This window comes from Meles meles, chromosome 2, assembly GCF_922984935.1.
Source record: "Meles meles chromosome 2, mMelMel3.1 paternal haplotype, whole genome shotgun sequence".
Classification (NCBI taxonomy): Eukaryota; Metazoa; Chordata; class Mammalia; order Carnivora; family Mustelidae; genus Meles; species Meles meles.
Window position 1 is genome coordinate 72,020,349 of NC_060067.1, and position 25,349 is coordinate 72,045,697.

At 38.2% G+C, this 25,349-nt stretch overlaps 1 protein-coding gene across 2 annotated transcripts; it reads right to left on the reverse strand.

Moving 5' to 3' along the window:
* Positions 1–1,812: 1,812 nt before the first annotated feature.
* ZNF330 (zinc finger protein 330) lies at positions 1,813–24,828 on the reverse strand. Of its 2 annotated transcripts, none has more exons than XM_045998390.1 (10): positions 24,667–24,828; positions 22,467–22,585; positions 19,884–19,956; positions 19,712–19,782; positions 16,611–16,690; positions 9,985–10,111; positions 9,597–9,701; positions 5,093–5,139; positions 3,933–4,050; positions 1,813–2,785 (listed from the first exon to the last, which is right to left on the reverse strand). In XM_045998390.1, the coding sequence occupies exons 2-10, from the start codon at positions 22,570–22,572 to the stop codon at positions 2,511–2,513; spliced, it is 1,002 nt and encodes a 333-aa protein (XP_045854346.1). In that variant the 5' UTR covers positions 22,573–22,585; positions 24,667–24,828; the 3' UTR covers positions 1,813–2,510. The 2 variants fall into 2 exon arrangements, with proteins under 2 accessions (XP_045854346.1, XP_045854347.1); XM_045998391.1 differs by having other exon boundaries at positions 19,884–19,903; positions 22,453–22,585.
* Positions 24,829–25,349: the final 521 nt, after the last annotated feature.

A 25,349-nucleotide genomic window follows, 5' to 3' on the forward strand; every position in this document is an offset into this window, starting at 1 on the left:
ACGGGCAGCCTTTTGTATCATCTGGTAAATGGATCAGAACACTATCCTTAGGTGTGAAATTCTGCTGCCTCCAAAACCTCACCAGGCATTGTGCTGACTCTGGTTCACAAACTGAGTCATGGATGACAGCTTTTTATTGGATGACTATCCTTCAGCCTCCGTGTTATCCATCCTTGAAGCTGTCTAACGGTACAAACTGAGTAGTGCTCTTACTGACTACCCAGTAATTTTGCCCCTAAGGATGGTCTCTTTTATTAACCTTCTCCCTACCTCTCTGCAGGTCATATCTCCCTCCCCTAACAGCTAGTCATTCTCACCTTCATAGTCACAATGATAATTGTGATCCCCTGACTTTTGGCAATTAGGCACTGCCACTCAGACACTGTTAGTTGAGGTTCTTATCACCCATAACCATCAGCAAGCTTAACTTTGTAATAGTTTGTTTCTATTGTCACCAGAAGCCTACAGTTACTACTCAAATACTTAACGGCCCTTGTGCCCCTCTCATCAGTTACATGTCTTTATGGCTTTGTTAGATGGTTTGTCTGGTGGGCCTACTCCTATGAAACATAATCATCTGGTAGATTGTCCAACCAAAGATAATCTATCCATTCCAGCATATCCACTTCCTTCAACTTTTAATCCTTTCTTCCACACTCTGTCACAGTAATATGGTCACACTTCAACCCTGCTCAGAATTAACCATTGCTTTTTCCATGCTTCTAGAAGCCATCCTGGTAGCGAGTTCATACCATCTCCCAGGATCCCAACCAGGGTATTAAATCCTATTAAGATAGCTCTTATCCACCAACTTAAGGACCCAATGTGGGTGCTATTAAATTCTCCCCACTTTCTGATCGGACTCTTGATCTTCACCCTGATTCCTGTCTCATGTACTCCTTCAGCTCCTCCCTGTCCTTGCTGGCCAACTCTTGCAGCTCCTTTGGGGTAGACTCTGTTCTTCTCTGCAGGCCCAGCACCTCTCCAGCTTAGTTTTCCTTAACCCGAATTATAGTTTTTTAATCCTAATTCAAGACCTAGTAGGCTAGAGGTAGGACAAGTCCTAAAGGAGGCACCTGTTGCCTGGAGAGATTCTGTACTGTCATCCAGCTTGGAGGCACGGCAGGAGTATCTGCCCTTACCAGAGAGGGATGGGCTACGACTTCAGGCTCAGAAAGTTCAGGAGTTTGCAGAGTAAGCAGTATCCATTCAGATGCCTCTACCTCACTTGTCAGGGTCCTGGGTTTTCCCCAAAAGTGCCCTGACTCCGGCGTAACAGACCTGCCTTGATTGGCAACTGTCTTTGACGTCTATCCATCCAGACTAGTAAATCCTGTGCTTGGGCCTCAGCTTTCTCAGCCATCCCGCTGCAAGTCATGAAAACTAGTTCCCGTGCATCCAGAGGCCACACCTGGTTTCCCACAGCCTGTTATTGCCTTCAGCTGTTCATTATGCTTCTAAAGAATAAGAATGGCCTAGCAATAGCCATCCACCCCTTTTATCCTCACAGCTACAATTTTCTCCATCCTTCTCAAATGCCATCCAGTGCACTAACACATATCTCTCCAGCACACCACCCCAATCCACCACCAGCACAAGGTGTACAACTGAAACCTGTGCCAGCAACGGCCTGTTCTCCACCTACCACTGGTGATGGGGTCTGGCCACATAACTCCGCATCTACCGCATCATTAATCTCTGCTACCTATTTTGCACAGTAGACGAGAAATGAAGCAGTTTATACAAAAATATTGGAAATTTCCAAAATAAGTTTAAAAACTTGAGAACAAGAAATTAAATATCCAAAGTATAGAAGTGAAATACTAGATTTATTCAAAGACAAATGCATAAATGCATCTGTGTAACAATACTGTCTCTGTCTCTGCAAACTAACTATTCAGTCACCTTTGTCTATACATTTAGGCATTAATAACAGGCACTGCTCGGACACACACTGTGAAGAAAAAAATGAATGAATAATTGCTAAAACATACATATCATGACTACTTAAGATAACATGGATATTTAATGAAAATTCAGCATTTAACATCTGATTCTCATCCTGTGGACCTACAAGGAAAAATACAATAATTCATTTTACCCATTACCATCTTACAAAATCAGAAGAATGAATATAAGCGGTGTTTTTTTTAATAAAAACAGCAATTTAATTTCAATCAAATATATTACCATTCTATTCTTTTATCCTGTGTATGTATCTAATTGGCATAACCTACTAATTACTGAAATCAGTAAAACTCCAATCCACGATGCTTCAATTGCTTGGAATCAATAAACATCTTGCACTTGGAACTCATTTTTTCTTATGCTATAAGCCTGATAATCAGTGCCTATAAAAACGCTATGCCCCACTCCTTGCCCCCAGGAGTGCGCGACTAGTCTTTTGCACAAGGCTAAGTGGCAGTACTTCTGAACATCCACACCCAATTCATCAAGCACACAGATTCTGGCTCGTCTCGGACACAGTCACCCATGGGCAAGCAGCTCTCCTAGTTGTCCTGTTCCTCATAGTGAGCATAGCCACTGGCATAGGTCCTTCCTAAATTCAAATTAGTAAATAAATCTGATGACTCAGCATCTGAATCCTTTCCAACTTCATCTTCTTCCTCTTCATCATCCTCTGCTTCCTCTTCATCTTCCTCTTCATCATGGTAGCTGCTATCAGCATACTTATCAGAAGAAAGATTCTTCCAATAGGCATCATAACCAGAAGCTCCATCTCCCTCTTCGCCTCCAGTCTGCCTGCCAAATTTCAGGGACCGTGCTGCAAAAGACAGACATGTACATGGATGGCACTTTGTTTTGATTCTTTACATCTTCACTTTCCTCTACAGTATACAAAATATATGAACCTGACTGGCTGCTTCTTACTTCCATTTTCCTAATTTCCTCACTTAATACTTAACTGGAAAAAAAGGAGACCTTAGTAAAACCATCAGTTCTAGCCTACTCAGAGCCTATATACATACCATATATAACATATAATAAAGACAACAGTGTCATTTCACTAAATCTAGAAAAAACTAGAAAACAAAACAGCAGCACTCTCCAAACAGAATTCAAATAACGCACGTTAAAAACTAAAATGCTCTTCATTTAATGGATTAAAATTTTATTTTCAAATCACAGAACTGTTGATTTCATGTCATTACGCTTTTCTTAAGAGAACCACTCTGTAATTCTGGTGTCCAACAAGACAAAGCCCTTTGTTTCTTCTGCCTAAGTGGCAATATAGTTCAGTTCAAAAAATCAGCAAAATCATCAGTCTCACCTCATTGCACTAAAATGTACTACATCTTTGATTAAACAAAAGTATTTTCAGATTATGGTTCCACTCTGCTATGTTTGGTAAAGAGTCAAATTCTCTTTAACAAAATTGTAAATTGTGTGACTACAAGCATGTTTTAGTAGTCTTACTCCTTCATAGAAAAGTTATATAAAAACCACAAAACAATTTCCTATAGTAGTGATATATTACATAATAAGCATCGCTGCTCAAATACCACACACCTACAAAAAGCTTCAGAATGAATTTCAACTTCCAAGCACTGAAGATTACCAGCACTCGAATATTAAAGATTTATAGCTACTCAATTATTCAACAAGGAAAGCTTCAGCAAAGGCAAAAAAAATCACTTTTTGGTCTTAAATTTCAGTATTCACTATGTCATTAACTGAGTCAAATGCCAAACATCAAAGTGAATGATGGTGTATTTCTTAAGTTAAATTGAGAAACTTCACCCGCAAATTTTCCAAAGCTGTAAAATTCCATTTGCTTAAGAGAACACATTCATCTTTTCAAATATGAAGAAGAGGCAAAAACAAAAATAGAAAGAGAAAAAAAAAAGAGATAAATCTTGTCTAAGCAAGAAAGCAAAATCACTCCATTGGTATTTTAGAAAGAGCCTTACTTGACATGCTGAGATCCTTCGTTTCCTGAGTTTCGTGTCCACATTTGGGGCAGGGAGGCTGTTTACCTTTTTCTTGCTTAAACACTTTGCTCCTTGTATGATCATCACAGAAACAAGCCTATAAAGGAGAAGTAAAAATAAGCAAGTAAATAAATAATTCAAAAAATATACAAAATTATCATTCAATATTTCCAGAAAACTTAAAAGCAGTTTTGTGAGGGACAGATTAAGACTTTTGTTGGGACTGGTCATACTCCTGATTTAAATTTCTTAAAGGAAATGGTCTTTGCCAGAACTCTATGAACTATGACCTAACATAAAGCAGAAATTATACACAGGGTATGACAGCATAGGTACACTGATTCATTAAAACATGCGCATTCACAAAGCCCCTGATGACATAACGGTGAATAGCCAATCCACCCTCACAGATATATAACCTAACTGCGGACACAGACAAGTGGAAAGGTAATTGCAAGACACTGCTCATTGAAAGAGAAGTGCAGTGGAGGGGCACTAAACTGGATATGGGATTCAGGAAAGGCTTCCTGAAAAACATAATGTGTTGGCTGAGAGCTGAAGGAGAAGCAAAACTGGAAGAGGGATGGATCTAAGGCAGAAGAAATAGCATAGATAACACCTGAAAGTCATTTGGTCAAACTGGGGTAGATTTGAGAGAGAAAGGAAAGATAGGGTTAGGACCAGAAGAACCAGAGAAATGTTTCTGACAGGAAGTGAATGGGCTGCCCCTGTTTAGTGATCCTTGACAAACAGAAATGCTGGAGACAAAATCTAAGGAAATAGACCATTATGGAAATCTTCCTTTCACTCAAACTCTCCTATAAGCAAGTGAATTTTGATGTTAATTAAAATACATTCTCAACACTTCGGTCAGAATATTCTCCATAAACATAAGATGTAAAAACACTGAGCCAAGATTCAGGAGACATGTGCATTAGTGTCTACTCTAAGATAAGTCAACTGGATGACCTTAGAAAAGCCACTCAGCTTTCGCAATTCAATTTCACAATCTTCAAAATAAAAGAAGTAAAGTACATAATGTTTAAAGACCCTTGTTAGATTAATTATAGCTATAAATAATCCAAGGTGGAAGAGTACTGGGATTAAAAACAAAATCTAAAAATAACAGACAAGTATACCTTACAACGAAGACAGGAATGCTGACCAAGTCGATTGCATGAAACACCTATGGGCAAAAATACATAATGTCCAGATTCAACCTTGGAACAAAAACACCATTTTCCACAGATTTATACTTGAGGTACTTAGTTCAATTATTAACATTTTTTTTTCCTCATAATATAACCCAAAGGACATACAAAATGAGATGGAATCCCCAGCCAGAAGGAAGGAAACAAAGTGCACACACACTGCGTTATTTTACTAGTATGGCACTAATTATTCTCTAATCTCCTTCCGTTTCTCCAATCTAGGAGATGGCAAACTTCATTAATTATATTTAGAAGAATGAAATGGTGAGACATACTTTTTTCCATGACACTGGCTGAAATTCTTCCCTTTATCACATAATGCTTAAGTCTTTTTTTTTTTTTTTTTTTAGATTTTTTATTTATTTGACAGACAGAGATCACAAGTAGGCAGAGAGGCAGGCAGAGAGAGAGGAGGAAGCAGGCTCCCTGCTGAGCAGAGAGCCCGACGTGGGGCTCGATCCCAGGACCCTGGGATCATGACCTGAGCTGAAGGCAGAGGCTTTAAAGCCACTGAGCCACCCAGGCGCCCCATAATGCTTAAGTCTTAAAAAGAGGGGCATCTAGGTGATTCAGTTGGTTAAGCATCTGCTTTTGGCTCAGGTCATGATCTGGGGGTCTTGGGATGGAAGCCTCTCATCAAGCATCCTGCTCAGCGGGAAGCTGCTTCTTCCTCTGCCCCTCCCCTTGTTCCTGCTCTAAGTAAATAAAAATCTTTAAAAAATAAACAAATCTTAAAAAAAAATTTCCTCTATTAATATTTAATCTCCTGATGACACAGGCTATTAACATTTTTTGCATAACTTCTGATAAGGGAATAGAATACTTCAGATAGAAAGGGTGGCTATGAAGAGAAAATAATGTTCAAGTGGGCAGGAAAAGATGGAAAAAAATCCCAAAATATTTTATTCCTATTTTAGTCAGTAAACCATGTTAATTTTGGTCATTACCTATAATTACTGAGGAAAAACCTAAACTTAAGTGCAAATATATTAGAAAAGCCAGAATGTCTGGCTCATATTGAATGGAAGAAAAAATAAGTACCAGAGATACAGAAGGAGAAAATAAACTAAGCCTTACCCTAATAAAGCCTGAATATAAAATTCACTTAGAGGTCTTGAAAAAATAAAGAGAAAAATAAATAAAAGGAAGCCTGTCTTTGTAATGCAAATATCTGACCAGATGTTTCTAATTTGGAAATTCTCTTACTTAATTTTGCCTGTTTCATGGATAGCCTTTTTAATGTGCACAGGCGAGTATTTTTTTTAAACTCAGGAATGATGCTCTCAATTATGTGTATTATCATTGCTTCTGCCCAAGTATCCCGCTTTCTTCCACAGTAATGCCAATAATTCAGTTGGATATGTATCATTTGTCCTATGTGTTAATAATAAAAGTTAAAAATAAAAAAAGTTAGAAAAAGTTTAAAAGCAAAAGTTAAAGATAAAAAGTTTAAAAAAAAAGTTAAAAATAACAAAAAAATAAAAAATAAAAAATGAGTGCTTACTATAGTTGACCCTTGAACACGGGTTTGAACTGTGCAAGTCTGCTTACACATGTAGATTTTTTTCAGTAAATACAGTACAGTGCTTTAAATATATCTTCTCTGCCTTATGATTTCTTTAGTAACATTTTACTTTCTCTAGCTTACGTTAGCCTAAGAATATATTATATAATACATACAAAATAGATGTTAATCAACCATTTATGTTTTCAGTAAGGCTTCTGGCCAACAGTAGGCTATTAGGAGTTAAGTTTTTGGAGAGTCAGAAGTTATATGCAGGCTGTCAATTGCGCAGAGAGTTGGTGCTCCTAACCTTCATACTGTCTAAGGGTTAACTATATTACACATATATAAGTATAACAAATTACTCCAATAATAACCGTATTAGTTCATTCAGTCTGTGGGGACAAAAATCTGAAATTTCAATCATTTCCACCTGAAAATATGCCCAGGGAATATTTTGGTTCCTTCTTCATTCAGTTAAATAAAAAAAAAAAAAAGGTATATATTTAACCAAAATGGTACATATCTCTTCCAAATACATAGCTAGAACACATATTGAAAGTACAAAGCTCCCAACCCAATCTCCCACTGTACACCAAGCATTTCTTTTTTTTTCTTTTAAGATTTATTTATTTGACACAGAGAGAGAGAGAAAGAGGAAGCGAGCACACAAGTAAGCAGAGCAGCAGGCAGAGGAAGAGGGAGAAGCAGGGTCCCCAGTGAGCAGAGGCCTGACCTGAGGCTCAACCCTGGACCCTAGGATCATGACCTGAGCCAAAGGCACTTAACCAACCAAGGAGCCCCAGGCATTTCTGATACTGAAACTTTTCATTTCTGATACTGAAACTTTTCCTAACCCCACTACTTAAGGCCTTGACATGCCACAAGCACATGATACCAAGAAATTAGTTGTTGCCTACCTTACCTCACCTCTACTTCTGGGAACTCAAACAAAGATAGAACATGGCCCTGCATTCTTCTTCCCCTAATTACCTCAAGCCAACGCACAGGCACTCCAGTTCACTGCCCAGTTCTTTCTCTCCCCAAGAGTTACAATCCTGGACATACATAAACAATGCATTTCTCTCAGATTCTAAAATGGTTTGAGTTTCCTAGTTTTAAACTGGAGAATGGTTTCCATTTTAAATCTATTTCTATGTCTTCAGATTATTTTAAAAGAGAGCAGGCTGGGATGCATCAAAGCCTGCTAATAACAAGCCATTTTATATCAGAAGTCCTGGAGCCATTTTAATTATTTAAAAAAAGAAAAAATACAGGCAGAGTCAACACATTTGTTTTGTTTTGTTTTTTCTTAAAACATCCTTCCCACTGATAATGCAGGTAAATAAGTATTTTAAGGAATTCTATATCGCCCAATTCCTAAGTAAGGTCAATCCTATAAAGGAGATATGACCAATTAAGGCGGGGGGGGGGGGAAATAAGCTATATCTTTGGGGCCTATGGATATGGTTAGGAAAATATTTCAAAAAAAAAAACAAGCACAGAACGGCAACTGGCAAAGAAAGAATGGCAAGAAAAAAAATAAAGCAATGAAGAAAAAAGGTAAAGATAAGTTACAGTAAACCAAAGACACCTGGGAACCTGCAATGAGCATGACCTTAATATCAGATATCAAAGACATGATGACAGATTTATCTTAATCCTGTCAACTATTTATTTTTCCTTTGTCTTTTACTGAATCACTAAAACTTCCTCCTGAAATTATAGCCTTATCACTGACAGTTGCCTGTCTTTGGGGCCACATGCTACAAAGTACTCAAAGCTCTTCAAATCCCAAATAAAGTAATTCAATTTTTATATTGCACATTTTGCAGAAGCCTAAGAATGGCTCAAAAATGCTATTTATTTTGAGATGTTCTTTAACCTTTAAGAGTTTCTATAGAATACTGTAAGAATTACATACATACACATTTATATATACATGTAATTTATATATACATGTATAAATTGATAAACTATCAACTTTATAGGAGAATATAGAGATTAGCATTCCAAACCAAAACAAAAACCAAATTCAAGGAAGTGAGTATCTGGGGAACTTCAGCCTTCCCTATAATGATATCTACTGTTTAATAAGGGCTTTCTAAGTAAAAGTACAATAATAACACTTTATATGGATTCGCATTTTAATTAACTCTTTGAAAAAGAAATTAGCATCTTCCTTTAATATATAAGGAAACTCAGCTTTAGAAAGATTTGGTGATTTGCCCAAAATCACATAACCAGGAAGTAGAATTTAAGTAATGTTTTGATTCTAAATCTTGAGCTTTGAGAATCAAAAATAATGCAGAAATAAAATGTAATCTATCTTTAAAGATAATCCCATTGATAATACCCAATCAGTAACACTGGTTCTCAAACTGGAAGATACATGACAATTACGTGTGTGGGTAAAATAAATATGCCTGTACCTATCATAGACTTCAAACAGAGAATCACCAGGGGTTCCTAAAGTTTTAAAAAAAACTTCCACAGATGTTTCTGATGCATACTCTTGTCTAACAACCACCGGAACCAACTGGCAGGAACAAACTAGGGGTAGTATCGCATACCACTTACTTCAAGGCATTTGCAAATGGCAGGCGGGAGGGTGGAGGCAGGGAGAGGTAGGAGTGGTTATAATAACTTGGGAGGTGAAAATGGTATTTAAGTACTCAGGACAAGGAAGGCTACAAGCTCTATAGTGCCTGATCAATCCCACATAACAAAGCACTGACCCAACCAAAATGCCAGTGGCATCCCTATTGAAAAAAACAAAGTATGTGATTCTGAATTTTATTTATTTATTTATTGGTTCTGAATTTTTTTTTAGAAACAGAAAATAGATATTAAGTTGAATTATAGTCCACAAGAGGCTGCATGAAAAACTAGATTCTTATAAAGGACATCTAATTTATAAAAACTTACATTTGAATGTTTCCGCCTCTAAAACCTGGCAGCTGGCTTGATGTTCAAATTGATCATCTTCACAGAGAAAGTTATGACAAAAAGAACAACTGAATATTCTGCCTCCTGTTGGATTAAAAAATAAAACCCACAAGTGAAACATGATAAATTCCAATTTAAAGAAGCCATAAATACCAATTTAAAGAAGTCAAGCGATTTACTTCAGAATTACACCAAAATGACATAGTAGTTTTTGTTCTGGTAAAGGCTACAATGAAAATTGCCAAGTGAACCATAAAAAAGTGGACTCCCACAATCCCCTGGCTACTCATATAAAAAGAGCATCCAGAATGTTTCAAAGTCAACCTTTACTTATAGTAAAGTTCATTGCTTGTATGTAATCACTCACCGTGGTCCCAGACACCTCGTTCACACTCCACACACTCAGCATCAGTAAGAGGACAAGCACAGGCATGTGTGCTGAGACATTTCCTACCGTGGCAAACCCAAGCTTCACAGAAGTCACATATTGCACCCTGTAACCAAGGAACACAAAAAATTAATCTTTGTCATGTGCCTGGCTGCAACCATTGCTTAGCCAATGGCAACCATCAAAATTGTATACATTTAGCAATTTATCAACCCTTAGTGATATTGGGTGCCTTCATTAAAGAAAAAATTTTGCTTAAACCAAAATTAAAGAGGGTTCTCTGAAAATCAAACTACTTCACCAACAGCTATTTACAATATAAAAAACTTGGCTATAAATCAAAAGAATAAGAAGCAAGGAGGGGGAACTATACATTTAGCCCTAATACTAATCATTAAAGTAAGTCATAGAGCTAAAAGTGTTGCCTTCTAACAGAATTCTAATTCGAATGGTGTCCAGAGTTCACATTTAAGCATTCTTATCTATCACAATTACAGTAACTAAACTGAATTTTTTCAATTAGAAATATTTCTTGACTTCTAACTGAACATAATAATAAAAAAAGGTACAAACTTACAGTCACATATGAAATAAGTTATGGGGATGTAGTGTACCGCATGGTGACTGCAGTCGATAATACTGTATTATTTCTTTGAAAGTTGCTAAGACAGTTGATCTTAAAAGTTCTCATCACCAGAAAAAAATTATAACCATGTGAGCTGATAGATGTGAACTAGACTTATTGTGGCGATCATTTTGCAATATATACAAACATCAAATCGTTATGTTGTGCACCTGTGTGATACTGTGATGTATAACAAATATATATTCCATCTTCTAAAAAAATAAGTATTTTTCACTTAAGAAAATTCCTTCCTGAATCATTTATAAAATAATTCACATAGCTTTTTTAGAATAACTGAGAAAAAATATTAAATTTCTGTCAGCATCTTTTTCTGTTAAGGCTAACTTAGGCTTTGAATCATTACATTTCTTTGTGGAAAAGAATTAAAATAATTATACAGAATTAGGGAATCTGGATTCCCTAATTGGTTAAGCAAGTATCTTCAGCTAAGGTCATGATCCTGGAATCCCAGGATCAGCAGGGAGGGATTCTGTTTCTCCCTCTGACCTTCCCCCCTCCTCATGATCTCTTTCTTTCAAATAAATAAAACCTTAAAACACACACACACACACACACACACAAAAAAGAATTAAATAGGTTAAGACTCTCCAATTCTACATCAAGATAACACAATGACATCTATAGAATATTAACTGCTAGAAAAACTATTAAGAAAATGGGACTAACGATGCCTGGGAGGCTCAGATGGTTAAGCATCTGCCTTTGGCTCAGATCATGATCCCAGGGTCCTGGGATGGACTGCCGCATCAGGCAGCCTGCTTCTCCCTCTGCCTGCCATTCCCCCTGCTTGTGTGCACTAGCTCGTGCGCTCTCTCTGACAAATAAATAAAATCTTAAAAAAAAAAAAGAAAGAAAGAAAGAAAGAAAAAGAAAAGAAGAATATGGGACTAGATGGTCTTTCCTTTATAAGTGACAAATAGGGGCCCAAGTCTTAAGTCATTACACATTACATTACAGTGGAGCTGGGATTTAAACCAGTGTACTGAATTTCAACTCAATGTTCTAGGATTCAAGATTCTCTGTAACAGAAGTACTAAAGAACAAATAGGAAGGATGCTTTTTGAGCTATAAAAATGGATTATCACTGTGGATAGTAATTCCTCAAATACATCTCTTGGAACATCCAGGTTCTAGCAACAAAAAGATGACACACTAAACTGAGTAATCCAGGAGAGTTTACAAGAGATGATTTACAAAGGACAGAGAAGGGCTTAGAAAAAACATAAGGGATGATCCAGTTACCACCCCTGAGCCTGAAACAAGGGGAGAGGAGGGAGTTACCAGAACCTTGAAAGAGAGCAGTGTGGAGAAGATTACCTGGCCATATAGAGAGAAACCATGGCCAATGCATGTCCAAACTAGGATAACGGGGTCGAGAGAGCTTGAAGAAAGAACACCCAGATTATACTGTCCTCCCATCTATAGGTGTCCTGCCAGGGCCTTTATTGGCTGAACCCAAAGGGAAGCCAGAAGGTAAGAAAGCCACTGACCAGTCCATGCACACAGGTCAGGTGCCCAGGGCAAAGCAGGGTAGAAAAGAAGGAAGAGAGAGGGAATTTTGACAAAGAGAAGATTCCCAGAAAATCACTTTTCTAGAATTTACAGCCCATGACACCTGAGTCTACTTAAATGTTTTATATAAGACATCATTCACATTCAATTCAATTCACAACTTAGTGAATTTTTAAAAAAGCATTTGATAAATCTGGACATAAGCAAGCTACCAAGGAAGATTACATTAATTTATGAATAAAGGTAATACTGACAATCCTGTATTTAAAAAGGAAGAGAAATTCACAAGATACTGATGAATAAGTCTAGTTTCTTGCTTCTGTAAGATATCCAATGTGAAACAGATCACATAAAGGTGTGCATCATGATGGAAAATAATGTTCTTGGGAAGTTGCTATAAATAAAAGATCTGCTTGACATAGAAGTACTATTACTTTTCTCATGGAATGAAATTTGGACCCGAGCATAAAATCACACAACAGTGGGGCGCCAGGGTGGCACAGTCCTTTAAGCATCCGACTCTTGGTTTCGGTTCAGGTTGTGATCTCGGGATCATGAAAAATGGCCCCGCATTGGGCTCCATACTCAGTGTGAAGTCCGCTTGGGTTTCTCTCTCCCTCCGTACCCCCTCCTCTCTCAAATAAGTACGTTTAAAAAAAAAAAAAAAAGCCACACAACAGAATACAGTAAAATTGATTTAAGAGCTATTTGTTAGTGAAAAAGAGAGCAAAATGCATCACACAACTCTTTATTACAGCATACCTCATTTTCTTGCGCTCCATTTTACTGCACTTCATAGCTAGTGTATTTTTTATATATTGAAGGTATGTGGCTACCCTGCATCATCAGGGCCATTTTTCCAATAGCATTTGCTCACTTCATGTCTCTGTATCACATTTCAGTAATTCTCACAATATTTATAACTTTTGTATTATTATTATAATATTTGTTATGGTGATCTGTGATCAGCGATCTTTGATATTAGTATTGTAATTGCTTTGGAACGCCACAAACTGTGCCCATGTAAGACAGCAAACTTAATCGGTAAATGTTATATGTATTGTGACTGTTCCACTGACCAGCTGTTCACCCACCTCTCTTCCTCTCCTTGGGCCTCCCTATTCCCTGAGACACAACAATACTGACATTAAGCCAATTAAAACCCTACAATAGACTCTTAAGTGTTCAAGTGAAAGAATCGTATGTTTCTCACTTTTATTTATTTTTAAAAAGATTTTATTTATTTGACAGACAGAGATCACGAGTAGGCAGAGAGGCAGGCAGAGACAAAGAGAGGGAAGCAGGCTCCCTGCTGAGCAGAGAACCTGATGTGGGGCTCGATCTCAGGACCCCGGGATCATGACCCGAGTTGAAGGCAGAGGTTTTAACACACTGAGCCACCCAGGCACTGTTTCTCACTTTTAAATCTAAAGCTAGGGAGTGCCTGGGTGGCTCAGTGGGTTGAGCCTCTGCTTTCAGATCAGGTCATGATCTCGGGGTCCTGAGATCAAGCCCCACGTTGGACTCTCTGCTCAGCGGGGAGCCTGCTTCCCCTTCTCTCTCTGCCTGGCTTTCTGCCTACTTGTGATCTCTCTCTCTGTCAAATAAATAAATAAAATCTAAAAAACAAAAAGAAAAAAATCTAAAGCTAGAAATGATTAAGCTTCATGAGGAAGGCAGGTTGAAAGCTGAGACAGGCCAAAAGTAAGCCTCTCATGCCATACTCAGCAAAGCTGTGAATGTAAAAAAAAAAAAAAGCTCTTGAAGGAAACTAACAGTGCTGCTCCAACGAACACATGAATGATAAAAAGACAAAACAGACTTATTGCTGATATGGAGAAAGTCTGAGTGGTCTGGATAGAAGATCAATCAGCCACAACACTCCAATAAGCCAAAGCCTAATCCAGAGCAAGGCCCTAACTCTCTTCAATTCTATGAGGACTGTGGGAGGTGAAGAAGCTCCAGAAGAAAGTCTGAGCTAGGAGGTTAGTTCATGAGGCTTGTGGAAAGAAGCCGTCTCCATAATATCAAAATGCAAAGTGAAGCAACAAGTGCTAACACAGAAGCTACAGCAAATAATCCAGAAGACCCAGCTAAGATCACTAACACAGGTGCTTACACTAAGTCACAGATTTTAAATGTTGACAAAATAGCCTGAAATTTGAAGATGCTATCTAGGACATTCTTAGCTAAAGAGAAGTCAGTGCCTGGCTTCAAAACTTCAAAGGACGGGCAGACTCTCCTATTAGGGCCTAACAGAGCTGGTCATTTGAGACTGAAGATAATGCTAACTTTGAAAATCCTGGGGCCCCTAAGAATTATGCTAAATCTACTCTCTCTGTACTCAATAAATGGAACAAGATAGCCTGGGTGACAGCACATCTATTTACAACAATTTACTAAATGCTTTAAGCCAACTGTTGAGACCTACTGCTCCGAAAAAGTACACTTTTCAAAATATTTCACTGACAATGCAGCTGGTACTCAAGAGTTCTGATGGGGAGGTACAATGAAATCAATGTTGTTTTCATGTCTGCTAACACAACATCCATTCTGCAATCCCTGGATCAAAAGCCCTTTTGACTTTCAAGTCTTTTTATTTAGAAATATATTTCATACAGTTATAGCTGCCAGAGATAGTGACTCATCTAATGGACCTGGGCAAAGTAAACTGAAAACCTGGAAAGGATTCAGGATCCTAGATTTACTTTAAGAACATTACTTTAAGAACATTACTGATTCAAGGTAACAGATCAAAATATCAACATTAATATCAGTTAGGAAGAATTGATTCCAACTGTCATGGATAACTTTGAGGGGTTCGAGATTTCAGTGGAGAAAGTAACTGCAAATGTGGTGGAAATACCAAGAGAATAAAAAGTGGAGCCTGAAGACAGGACTGGATTGCTGCAATCTCATGACAGAACAGATGAGGAGTTGCTTCTTACAAATGAACAAAGAAAGTGATTTCTTGAGATGGAATCTACTCCTGAGGTAAAGACACTGTGAAGCCTATTGAAATGACAACCTAGGATTGAGTATGTTACCAAAACTTGGTTTATAAAGCACCAGCAGGGTTTGAGAGGACTAACTTCCAATTTTGAAAAGTTTTCCTATGGGTAAAATGCTATCAAACAGCATTTCTTGCTATGGAGAAATTGTTATTTTAAGAAACTGCAACAGTCACCCCAACCTTTAGTAACCATCACCCTGATCAGTGGCCAAGAACATCGAGGGAAGACTCTCCACCAACAAAAGATTACGACTCACTGAAAGATCAGATGATGGTTAGCATTTTATTGCAATATTTTTTAATTAAGGTACTTAAAATGTTTCTTTAGATTAATGCTATTACACATTAAGTAGACTGCAGTATAGTAAATACTGTAAACATAACCTTTATATGCACTGGGAAACCAAAAAATTAATTCTAACTTGTTCTATTGCAATATCTGCTTTATTGCAACTGTCTGGAACCAACACACAGTATCTCTGAGGTATGTATGTATTTAAAACAATGAATTTCCTTAGAGAATTCTACATGTAATGAGAAAACTATGTTTAAGTCTACATTAAGTATGTATTCTTTTTTGAAATGTAAAGCTATAAAAAAAAACCCACAAATACTAGGGTTCTTTTGAAACTAGGATGCTTTTTAACCAAAAGCTTGAACCTTGGGACACCTGGGTAGCTCAGTCATTAAGCATCTGCCTTCACCTCAGGTCATGATCCCAGGGGGTCCTGGGATGGAGCCCTGCAACGGGCTCCCTGCTCAGCAGAAAGCCTACTTCTCCCTCTCCCTGACACCCTGCTTGAGTTCCTCTCTTGTTATCGCTATCAAATAAATAAATAAATAAATAAAATCTTAAAAGAAAAAAGAAAAAGCTTGAACCTTGCTTAAGCAGGGCTTTCGGTACAGTAAATGACAGTTTATGAGGTCTGATTAAGATACCTTAGAAAGGTACCACTGACAAATGAATCTTTGTTTAAGTCAACTTTAAGTTTCCATTTCTTGTACGTTTTCCAATAAGAAAAGTAAGCAATCAAAAGTAAGCGGATAATATAGGCAAATCATTCAAAGAATATGCCACAAATAAACCAGAAAATTCTAGATTGACAGAATCAAGGACAAAACAGTACTATTCAGAAAAAAATAATCATTGCTCAGACAGACTTTTCTTATCCTTAGAAACCTGCTTATCTAGGGGCGCCTGAGTGGCTCAGTGGGTTTAAGCCTCTGCCTTCGGCTCGGGTCATGATCTCAGGGTCCTGGGATCGAGCCCCACATCGGGCTCTCTGCTCCGCGGGGAGCCTGCTTCCTCCTCTCTCTCTGCCTGCCTCTCTGCCTACTTGTGATTTCTCTCTGTCAAATAAATAAAATATTAAAAAAAAAAAAAAAAAAAGAAAAGAAACCTGCTTATCTAAGAGATGAAGACAAGAAACTTACCACCATAGCAAGGCCAGTACTGTACACACCAGCATGCTTTATGACACAGTCTGAAGACTTCATCATGCATTTTGTTTTCCCTAGTAAAGAGACAAATCTGCATTATCAGTCTTGCAAAGTAGTACATGTAAGTACTCACTAATGCCGCTTTTATCTAGCCTCAATTACTATAGAAGTAACTTGAAAATGGATAGAAATCAGTTTACTGCTCATATTACTAAAAAAAAAAGATCAATGTGACTGAGATCTACCCTGATCTTTTAAGAGTAGAAATTTATTAGTATATCTATAAAAATGTATTGCACATAAAATTATATGCTAATTACTTGTACTCAGATCAGAAACTCCCAAGTTAATAGTTTGTAATCTAACAATCATTAAAGCAGTTTAAAATCTTGTGAATTTTCAGATGAATTAATACAGATTTTAAAAAGCTATGCTTTAAAATGAATTTCACAGTTTGTAACTCACAATAAAAAGAGCCTGGTTTGAAATTATTGTTTCTTTCTTTCCACAGAACATCTCAAACCAAAGCAAACCATGATTATGCAACTTACCTAATTCATTTTTTAAGTTTATCCATATGTAAAAATTTACAAATATAGCCCCCAAATAAACATTCGTCCAAAAGAATTTTGAAACAGTGCCCAAATGAACAGAAAAAAACAGGAATACAGTGACAGAGCTAAAAATCAGACTATAGCCACAAAAGCTCTGAGCTAGCAGCAAATTACCAACACGAAACACTATCTGGAAATTCATTCATCATATACTATGTCAAAATTAATGGTGACATATTAATCACCCATCTCAGACTCTGCAAAGTAGAACATGAAACACACAGAAGATGTACAATTTTCCATTATCTTGACTATGTGAGGAACAAAGCTAGGATAATAGGAAATGGGAAGAGAGACTGGAAATGACAGACAGCAGCTACCCAACTGCTCCACGTCTAAGTACAAGAATCAATAAGTAGGAAATAAATCCATGTACACAGCACTATATAATTCAAGCCCAGATAACAATGAAAACATGGATGCTCCTAGCAAGAAGTCAATCTCCATAATCTACTTTCTCATTCTTTTTTTTTTTTTAAAGATCTTATTTATTTGACAGACAGAGATCACAAGCAGGCAGAGAGGCAGGCAGAGAGAAAGAGGAAGGGAAGCAGGCTCCCCGCTGAGCAGAGAGCCCGATGCGGGGCTCAATCCCAGGACCCTGAGATCATGACCTGAGCCGAAGGCAGCGGCTTAACCCACTAAGCCACCCAGGCGCCGCTTTTTTTTCTTTTTTAAGATTTCACTTGTTTATTTGAGAGAGAGAGAGAGAGCATGTGCACAGGAGTGCACAAGCTGAGGGAGGGGCAGAGGGAGAAGGACAAGCAGACCACCTTCCCCCTCCGCAGGGAGCCCAAGGTAGGGCTGGATCCCAGGACCCTTGATCATGACCTGAGCTGCAAGTCACCCAGGAGCCCCTCTATTTTCTCATTCTATATTCGTCTTTTATAAAATAAGGATATAAAAACTGTCAGTCAAGTAGTCTCTCTAGGCCAGTTTTGGTTTTTTGTTTTTTTAAGTAGGCTCCACACTAGGCCTGCTTAATGCCAGGCTTGAACTCACGACCCTGAGAGCAAGATCTGAGCTAATAAACCCCAAAAGATGGCCTCTTTGGAAACTTGAACTACACTAGAAATATTCAGGGATATGGTCCTAAACATTACTAAATCTTCTGTGATGTTATTATACATAAACACATTTATGTGAGTATATCCCAAACTGTGTTCCCCTTGAAACTATCATCCTATAACCAAAGGGAATATTTGTTCAAATAAAAGTTTGGGGAGTAAATCTGGTGTGAACAAAACTAATTAGGTTTCTTTACTGGAGGTCTTCAGAACCTTTAACATACAATGTACCAGAAACCTCCCAGATAGAAAGGCAGGGATGAGCTAAGCAGCATTTCTCAAATGTATGCATTCTTTTAAGAAAAACCTACTAAGGGACACCTGCATGACTCAGTTGGTTAAGTGTATGACTTGATTTCGGCTCATGTCCTGATCTCATGGTTCCGAGTTCAAGCCCTGCATCGGGCTCTGAACTGGGTGTGCAGCATGCTTGGGATTCTCTCTCTCCTTCTCCCTTTGCCCCTCCCTCTGTCTCTCTCTCTCTCAAAAAGGAAAGGAAAGGAAAGGAATAGAAAAAGAAAAGCGAAAAGACAAGACAAGAAAAGAAACGATAAGCCTAGAAAGAATTACCTATTAATAGCTCAAGTATTCTGTGGAAGGCTATTTGGGAAACACCAATCTTGTTATTCTATGAACTACCATCTAGTTTTACCATTTAGTTTACTTTGAGTAATCATTTACTCCGAACAAATACCTGGGAACTGAATACGTAGCTTAGGAACTCTACTGCAATCACTTAGGAAAACATATGAAGAAACTCAAGAATAATATGATAAGAGTCAAACAGAAAAAACTGGCACCAGTAAATGTAGAATAAATTTATTCTCAATGGTCTAAGATACTGTGGGCAGTATCAAAACTTAGGAATCAAAACTTAGAAAAGTATACAAACAGATATCAACAAGACAAAGTTAGTATAACTAAAAATTCTGGTGACCAAATATTATTAGTCAGAAATCTGATCTTTCAATGTTTACAACATGGTAGTAACCTATATCTAAACTGTACCTTATTTTTCAACATTACATCAAAGAGACAAAATCAAGGCTTGATACACCAAACAACAATTTGTTGTTTCATTGATGGTAAGGTCTAACAGTACTATAAGAAATGATGAACCCGGGGCGCCTGGGTGGCTCAGTGGGTTAAGCCACTGCCTTCGGCTCAGGTCATGATCTCAGGGTCCTGGGATCAAGTCCCGCATCGGACTCTCTGCTCAGCAGGGAACCTGCTTCCCTCTCTCTCTCTCTGCCTGCCTCTCTATCTACTTGTGATCTCTCTCTGTCAAATAAATAAATAAAATATAAAAAAAAAAAAAAAAAGAAATGATGAACCCACAGGTTCAAAGTGATTAACTACAGAACAAATTGTTGATGAAAGAAAAGGCTTAAGTCCTCAGTTATCATATACTTACCACACTGTGCACAAATTGGTAACTTCTGTACAGAATTGCAAAAATAGCAAAACGCTCTATTCTTCTGCCGCCTTGTCATATGAAATAAAATTTTAAAATATAGTCAGTATCAGATAAAAGGTGAGAGGATCTATATTATTACATACATTTAGAAAAAGAAATAAATATTTACCTCTGACACTTGTCACACTCCTGTAAAATATAAAAACATAACAATTTTTTACTGGTTGAAAACTGCAAATTCACTTTCATTATAAAGAATACCATTTTTTCATGTTAAAACTTGAGTAACACTTCGTCAAAGCCTCCAACCTCATCCACATACAAAAGCATCTATACATACTTTACTAACAAAGGTAAGTTCCTGGACATACTTTCTCTGGTAACACCAAAGAAAGGAGTGGCATTTCCAATAGGCTATATAAATACAGCAATGGTTTGGTTTTTTGTTGTGTTTTGTTGTTGCTTTTGCTTTTTAAAGATTTTTATTTATTTACTTGACAGATATCACAAGTAGGCAGAGAGGCAGGCAGAGAGAGAGGAGGAAGCAGGCTTCCCGCTGAGCAGAGAGCCCGAAGTGGGGCTCGATCCCAGGGGCCTGGGATCATGACCTGAGCCCAAGGCAGAGGCTGTTGCTGTTGCTTTTTAATCGGACAAATATTACAGAACAGACACAAGAAACAGTAGAGAACACAGTGTGATAAAGCTCGCAGAAAATCTAGAATCTTAAACATGGTACTAAAAGTTTTCATCTGGTCCCTAACCACTTTCAAACCTTGGTGGCCTATTCTCTTTAGATTCAAGTCGCTATCCGTCAGCCATTCATGAACTAGGTCTTGTGCTTTTTCCAGGCCTTACTATTCTAATACTTTTCCTTGAAAGGTCTATCATTACCATCTTTAACTGTTGAAAGTTCTGATGATGAACCTACCTCCTCTATGAACTGTACCCCATCCATGCACATGCACTCAAGTTTATCCCTATTTTACCCAAATGTCCCTGTCTTAATTGTACATTTATTACAACACTTCCCAAACTCTAGCCTTCATTATGTGTATTTACACATGTGAGCCAATTCTTTTGTCTGTCCCATACCCCTCTCTAGTCATCTCTAGAAATGACCCTGAAGGGAGTCTCTACCATCGGTCCTATATGTGTTATGTAAACCTGGTCCCTCCCACCCCCAATGTTAGTCATAAACGTTAGCCCTGGGATGGGCACCTAACCAAGTCCAATCTAACAGTTCTTTCCCTCTCTGACAACACTCTGGAAAGTGAGACACACAAGCTACCCCTACCTAAAACCCAAACAAATGGGGTAAGACAATCTGAAAAAATGGAACTAATAAGGAAAAAGAAACACAAGCAAAAGATGGAACTACAAGGCTGCTCATGTTCCAGGCATCCCTGAGCCCCAGTTACATCCTTGTCTTGCCCAATAAATATTAGTTTAGAGTTTATTTGACAGAGAGATCACAAGTCCGCAGAGAGGCAGGCAGAGAGAGAGGAGAGCTGAGCAGAGAGCCCGATGCGGGACTCGATCTCAGGACCCTGAGATCATGACCTGAGCTGAAGGCAGAGGCTTTAACCCACTGAGCCACCCAGGCGCCCCTAGTTTAGAGTTTAGAAATAAACTCTATTTCTTCCTGGGGTGCCTGGGTGGCTCAGCAGTTTAAGCCTCTGCCTTCGGCTCAGGTCATGATCTCAGGGTCCTGGGATCGAGCCCCGCATCGGGCTCTCTGCTCAGTGGGGAGCCTGTTTCTCCCTCTCTCTCTGCCTGCCTCTCTGCCTACTGTGACCTCTTTCTGTCAAATAAATAAATAAAACATTAAAAAAAAAAATCTGACCTAATGACCCCTGGTCTTTAAAAATAAAAAAAAAAAACTCTATTACTTCCTAAAGTTATTTAAGTTGGATTTGTAACTTATAAACAAATATTAAGTAATACACAAAATGACTGACCTATGAACTTCAAAACAAGGGCTGTGTCTTTCATTTCTGTATAACCCACAGTGCCTAAAATACTACCTGGCACAAAGTAGATGCAAAAGAAACATTCGAGGATATAAATCTTATTAAGCATTTCATATGATCCTTAGATGAAACAAAAGGATCAGAAAGAGGAGTAGCAGGAATAGAAAAAGTAGAGAGGATTGGAAATAGGGAAATATGGGACAACTCAGAGAAACATGAACCCACAAAAAAAAAAAAAAAAGAAAAGAAAAGGGTTATAATCACATGATAATCCTACTTTTTTATACTTTGACCAAACAAGCCCAGAAATGATCAGGTCTAACACACTGAGCACAGCAAAAGAAGATAATAGAACAGTTAGACAAAAGAGATGTCAAGAAAAGTGAAAAGTTTAGAAAAGAGAAATCAAATGAGTTAAGAACTACTAAAAGAACTAATGAAAAGGCTCCAACTAATAGGACAAAATATGCATATAAGGTTAGAGAAGTTGGAAATCATCACACAATCCCTAGTATGCATTCTTGTTTCATATCTATTCATCACTAACAGCAGCCAAGGTAATAGGCTAGGTTTATAAATAACATAAAATCAAACAAAATCACTGCTATTCAGTATTACTGAAAACAACGGGCATGCCTCTAACACAGATTACAAATTCAATAAAATATATGTGGTAACACTGTAATCACTAACATCTTATTCAAGCATTTTTCAGATAAGTATTATATAGTTTTTCAACCACCAACAGGTATCCAAAAAAGCTGTTACCATTGATGCATTACATGGATGTTTAGCTAAATCTATGGTGCTTCTTGATGCTCTGAGCTGTTTTTCACGTTCCCGGCGGTTCTCTGCCTTCTTCCTCGCACCAGTCTTTTTTTTAGGCATTTTACCCCTCTTTCTACACAAAGAGAGCAGAGAAGATATAATTGCCAGGTTGCATTTGCTCTTTTAAATAAACTAAGAAATAGCAGAATGAAGTGTTTTTACTCATTAAATTTTAAACTCAAACCTAGCACTTCGACTGGTAAGCACATTTTAAGCCTTTATGAAATATTAAATATACATTATCCCAAATAAAATAGATGATTTTTAAAATAAGGCTTATTTGCACTACAATTCTAAAGAATGTAAACATCAAGACAGTTTATATCCTAGAAGCCAGATGTTTTCTTTTCCCACCAAGAAAAAACAAAAAGTTTCTCTCATGTTAAGTATTCTTTAAAAATTACTCTGTATATGTGCCTAGGTGAGGTGGCTGGCTACTGAGATCAAGTCCCCATCCCCTCCCATTCCACCCTAGGGTGCCACTGTCAGCAGGGAGTCTGCTTGAGGATTCTCTCGCCCTCTACCCCTCCCCCTCCTCATGCTCCCACACTTGCTTGCTCCTGGATAAGTAAATCTTTAAAAAAAAATTTTTTTTAAATCACTACATTTTAAAAACTTAGGCATATAACATTAATAAGAAATATTTAAAATTGCATTATTTACTCAGTTTATATCATTTTTTGAGCTATACATTCAACTTCATAAGATTAGAAGTATAACAAGTTTTATTTCTCCTGTGTAATAACTAAACAAAACATCTAACAAGTCAAGTCAAATAACAACATTAACTACAAAGCCAAACCTCTCTAAAAAGATATTAAAGGTATTATAGTTGCTTTGACTCTGGAAGCTGTCCTTCTCTCTTCATGTAAGTGAGCATATAATTTTAGCAGAGTTCTATTTATGTTTAAGAGTATGTATTATAAAAGAGTATGTATGTAAAGTCCTGTATAAATAAGGCCTTTCAAACTGGCTTTCATCTTTCCTTACTTAGTTGAAAGAACTACCACATTTAGAAAAATATGATTTTTACTAAATAACACATTTTTATTTGACTATTCATCCAACCTGCAGACTGCAAGTTCCCTGAGGATTCAGCCCTGTCTTTCTTGACAATGTTTATCTCCCCGCCCTGCCTGGCACATATTAAGCAGTCAGTGAATGAAGAGACATATGAATAGATGGGTCTATGTACTTGCTTCAACATATGAATCTCAAGTTTCTTCATAGTCTTCAAAATACATGTTTTTTAAGCATTTTCTACAATTGATTCTCAAAAATCAACTGTAGAAATTCCTAAAAAATACAGAATTACACATCTAGGCCTTGTTCAAGATCTACAAATTCTAAACTTCCAAGGACAGGATTAAGTTTCACTGGTGACTATGACACAATCTCCCTAAACGCACAAACTTCTCTTCAAAGAAACCAAAACACGTCCATGATACATGCAAAGATTTCTAAGAAATCACACTTTGAAGAAATACACATTTCTCATTTAAAAGGCCCTATTACAACAGGGTGAAGTCATGCACCAGCCAGCTCATCTTACTAAGTTTTCCTAGTTGGGTGTCTACTCTTAACGTTAAAATGTCCAAGTAAAAGCCAAGTGGTGGGAAGAGGAGACTTAAAAATATAGACAAATCAGGCCAGGAAGTTTAGTAGGTGGTGAGCCAAGTAACTCCACGCCCACGAGATCACCCTTTCAGTATCTAAAATGACAAAAATCTACAGGGTGAAAAAAATTGTGTAGTCCCCTGCCAAAGGAACTTGGAAAACAATCACGGGGTAATCATTCCCGTGGGGATTTTTGCGTCCCCAGGGGTGAACAGGCTTAGGCTGAGCCTCGATTTTTTTTTTTTCTCCAATTTGTTTTTGGAAAGTTAAAAGAGTAATTCTTTTTCTCGTCTTATATAGGTTTAAGCCCTTCCCTAATAACGCTTCGACTTAAGACGTGACCTGTGTCACCTAATGAGGAAAAAGGCACAGGGCCAGCGCAGCTTTGGAGGAAAAGTCTGCAATCGGAGGACCCAGCGGGGTGATGGGGGCGTCCAGAGGCGACGGCGGAAGTGCCACGCGGTTCGGGGAACTGACAACCATCACCCGCCCGCGGGACGCCCTCCCTCACGCGCGCTCCGGGCCGACCTCGCTCACCCTTGTGGGGAGGCCGGGCTCACTCCGGGGGCAGAGGGGCGGGGAACAGCGTGAGATCGGCCTGCGGCAGCAGCAACTCCAACCTGGGGGCCGCGACTCCAGAGAAGACGCTACTAATACCGAAGGAGGACAGACAGAGCCAATTTCCGACACTAGAAGCCGGACCGGATGTCCTCTTACGTCAGCAGCGTCTTTACGCCGGCGCGTCGACAGGAAAGGGCCCGCCCACTTCTATTTGCTCCGCCCCGGTCCCGCCCACTCCCTCGGGGGCGCGGGGCTCTCACTCCTGGATGGGGGATTTGACCCAGCAGGAAGAGGCTACTTGAATAAACAGGAAAAACGGAACGGGAAGACAGGGCACGGGAAAGCCCAGGAAATTTTTTTTTTTTTTTTTTTTTTTTTTTTTTTTTTTTTCAGAAAAAGATGAATCTAAAGGAAGAGGGAAATGGATTCACATGCGTTAACTGACTAAAATAGAAAATTCTTGGGGCGCCTGGGTGGCTCAGTGGTTTAAGCCGCTGCCTTCGGCTCAGGTCATGATCTCAGGGTCCTGGGATTGAGTCCCACATCGGGCTCTCTGCTCGGCAGGGAGCCTGCTTCCCTCTCACTCTCTCTGCCTGCCTCTCTGCCTACTTATGATCTCTCTCTGTCAAATAAATAAAATCTTTAAAAAAAAAAATAAA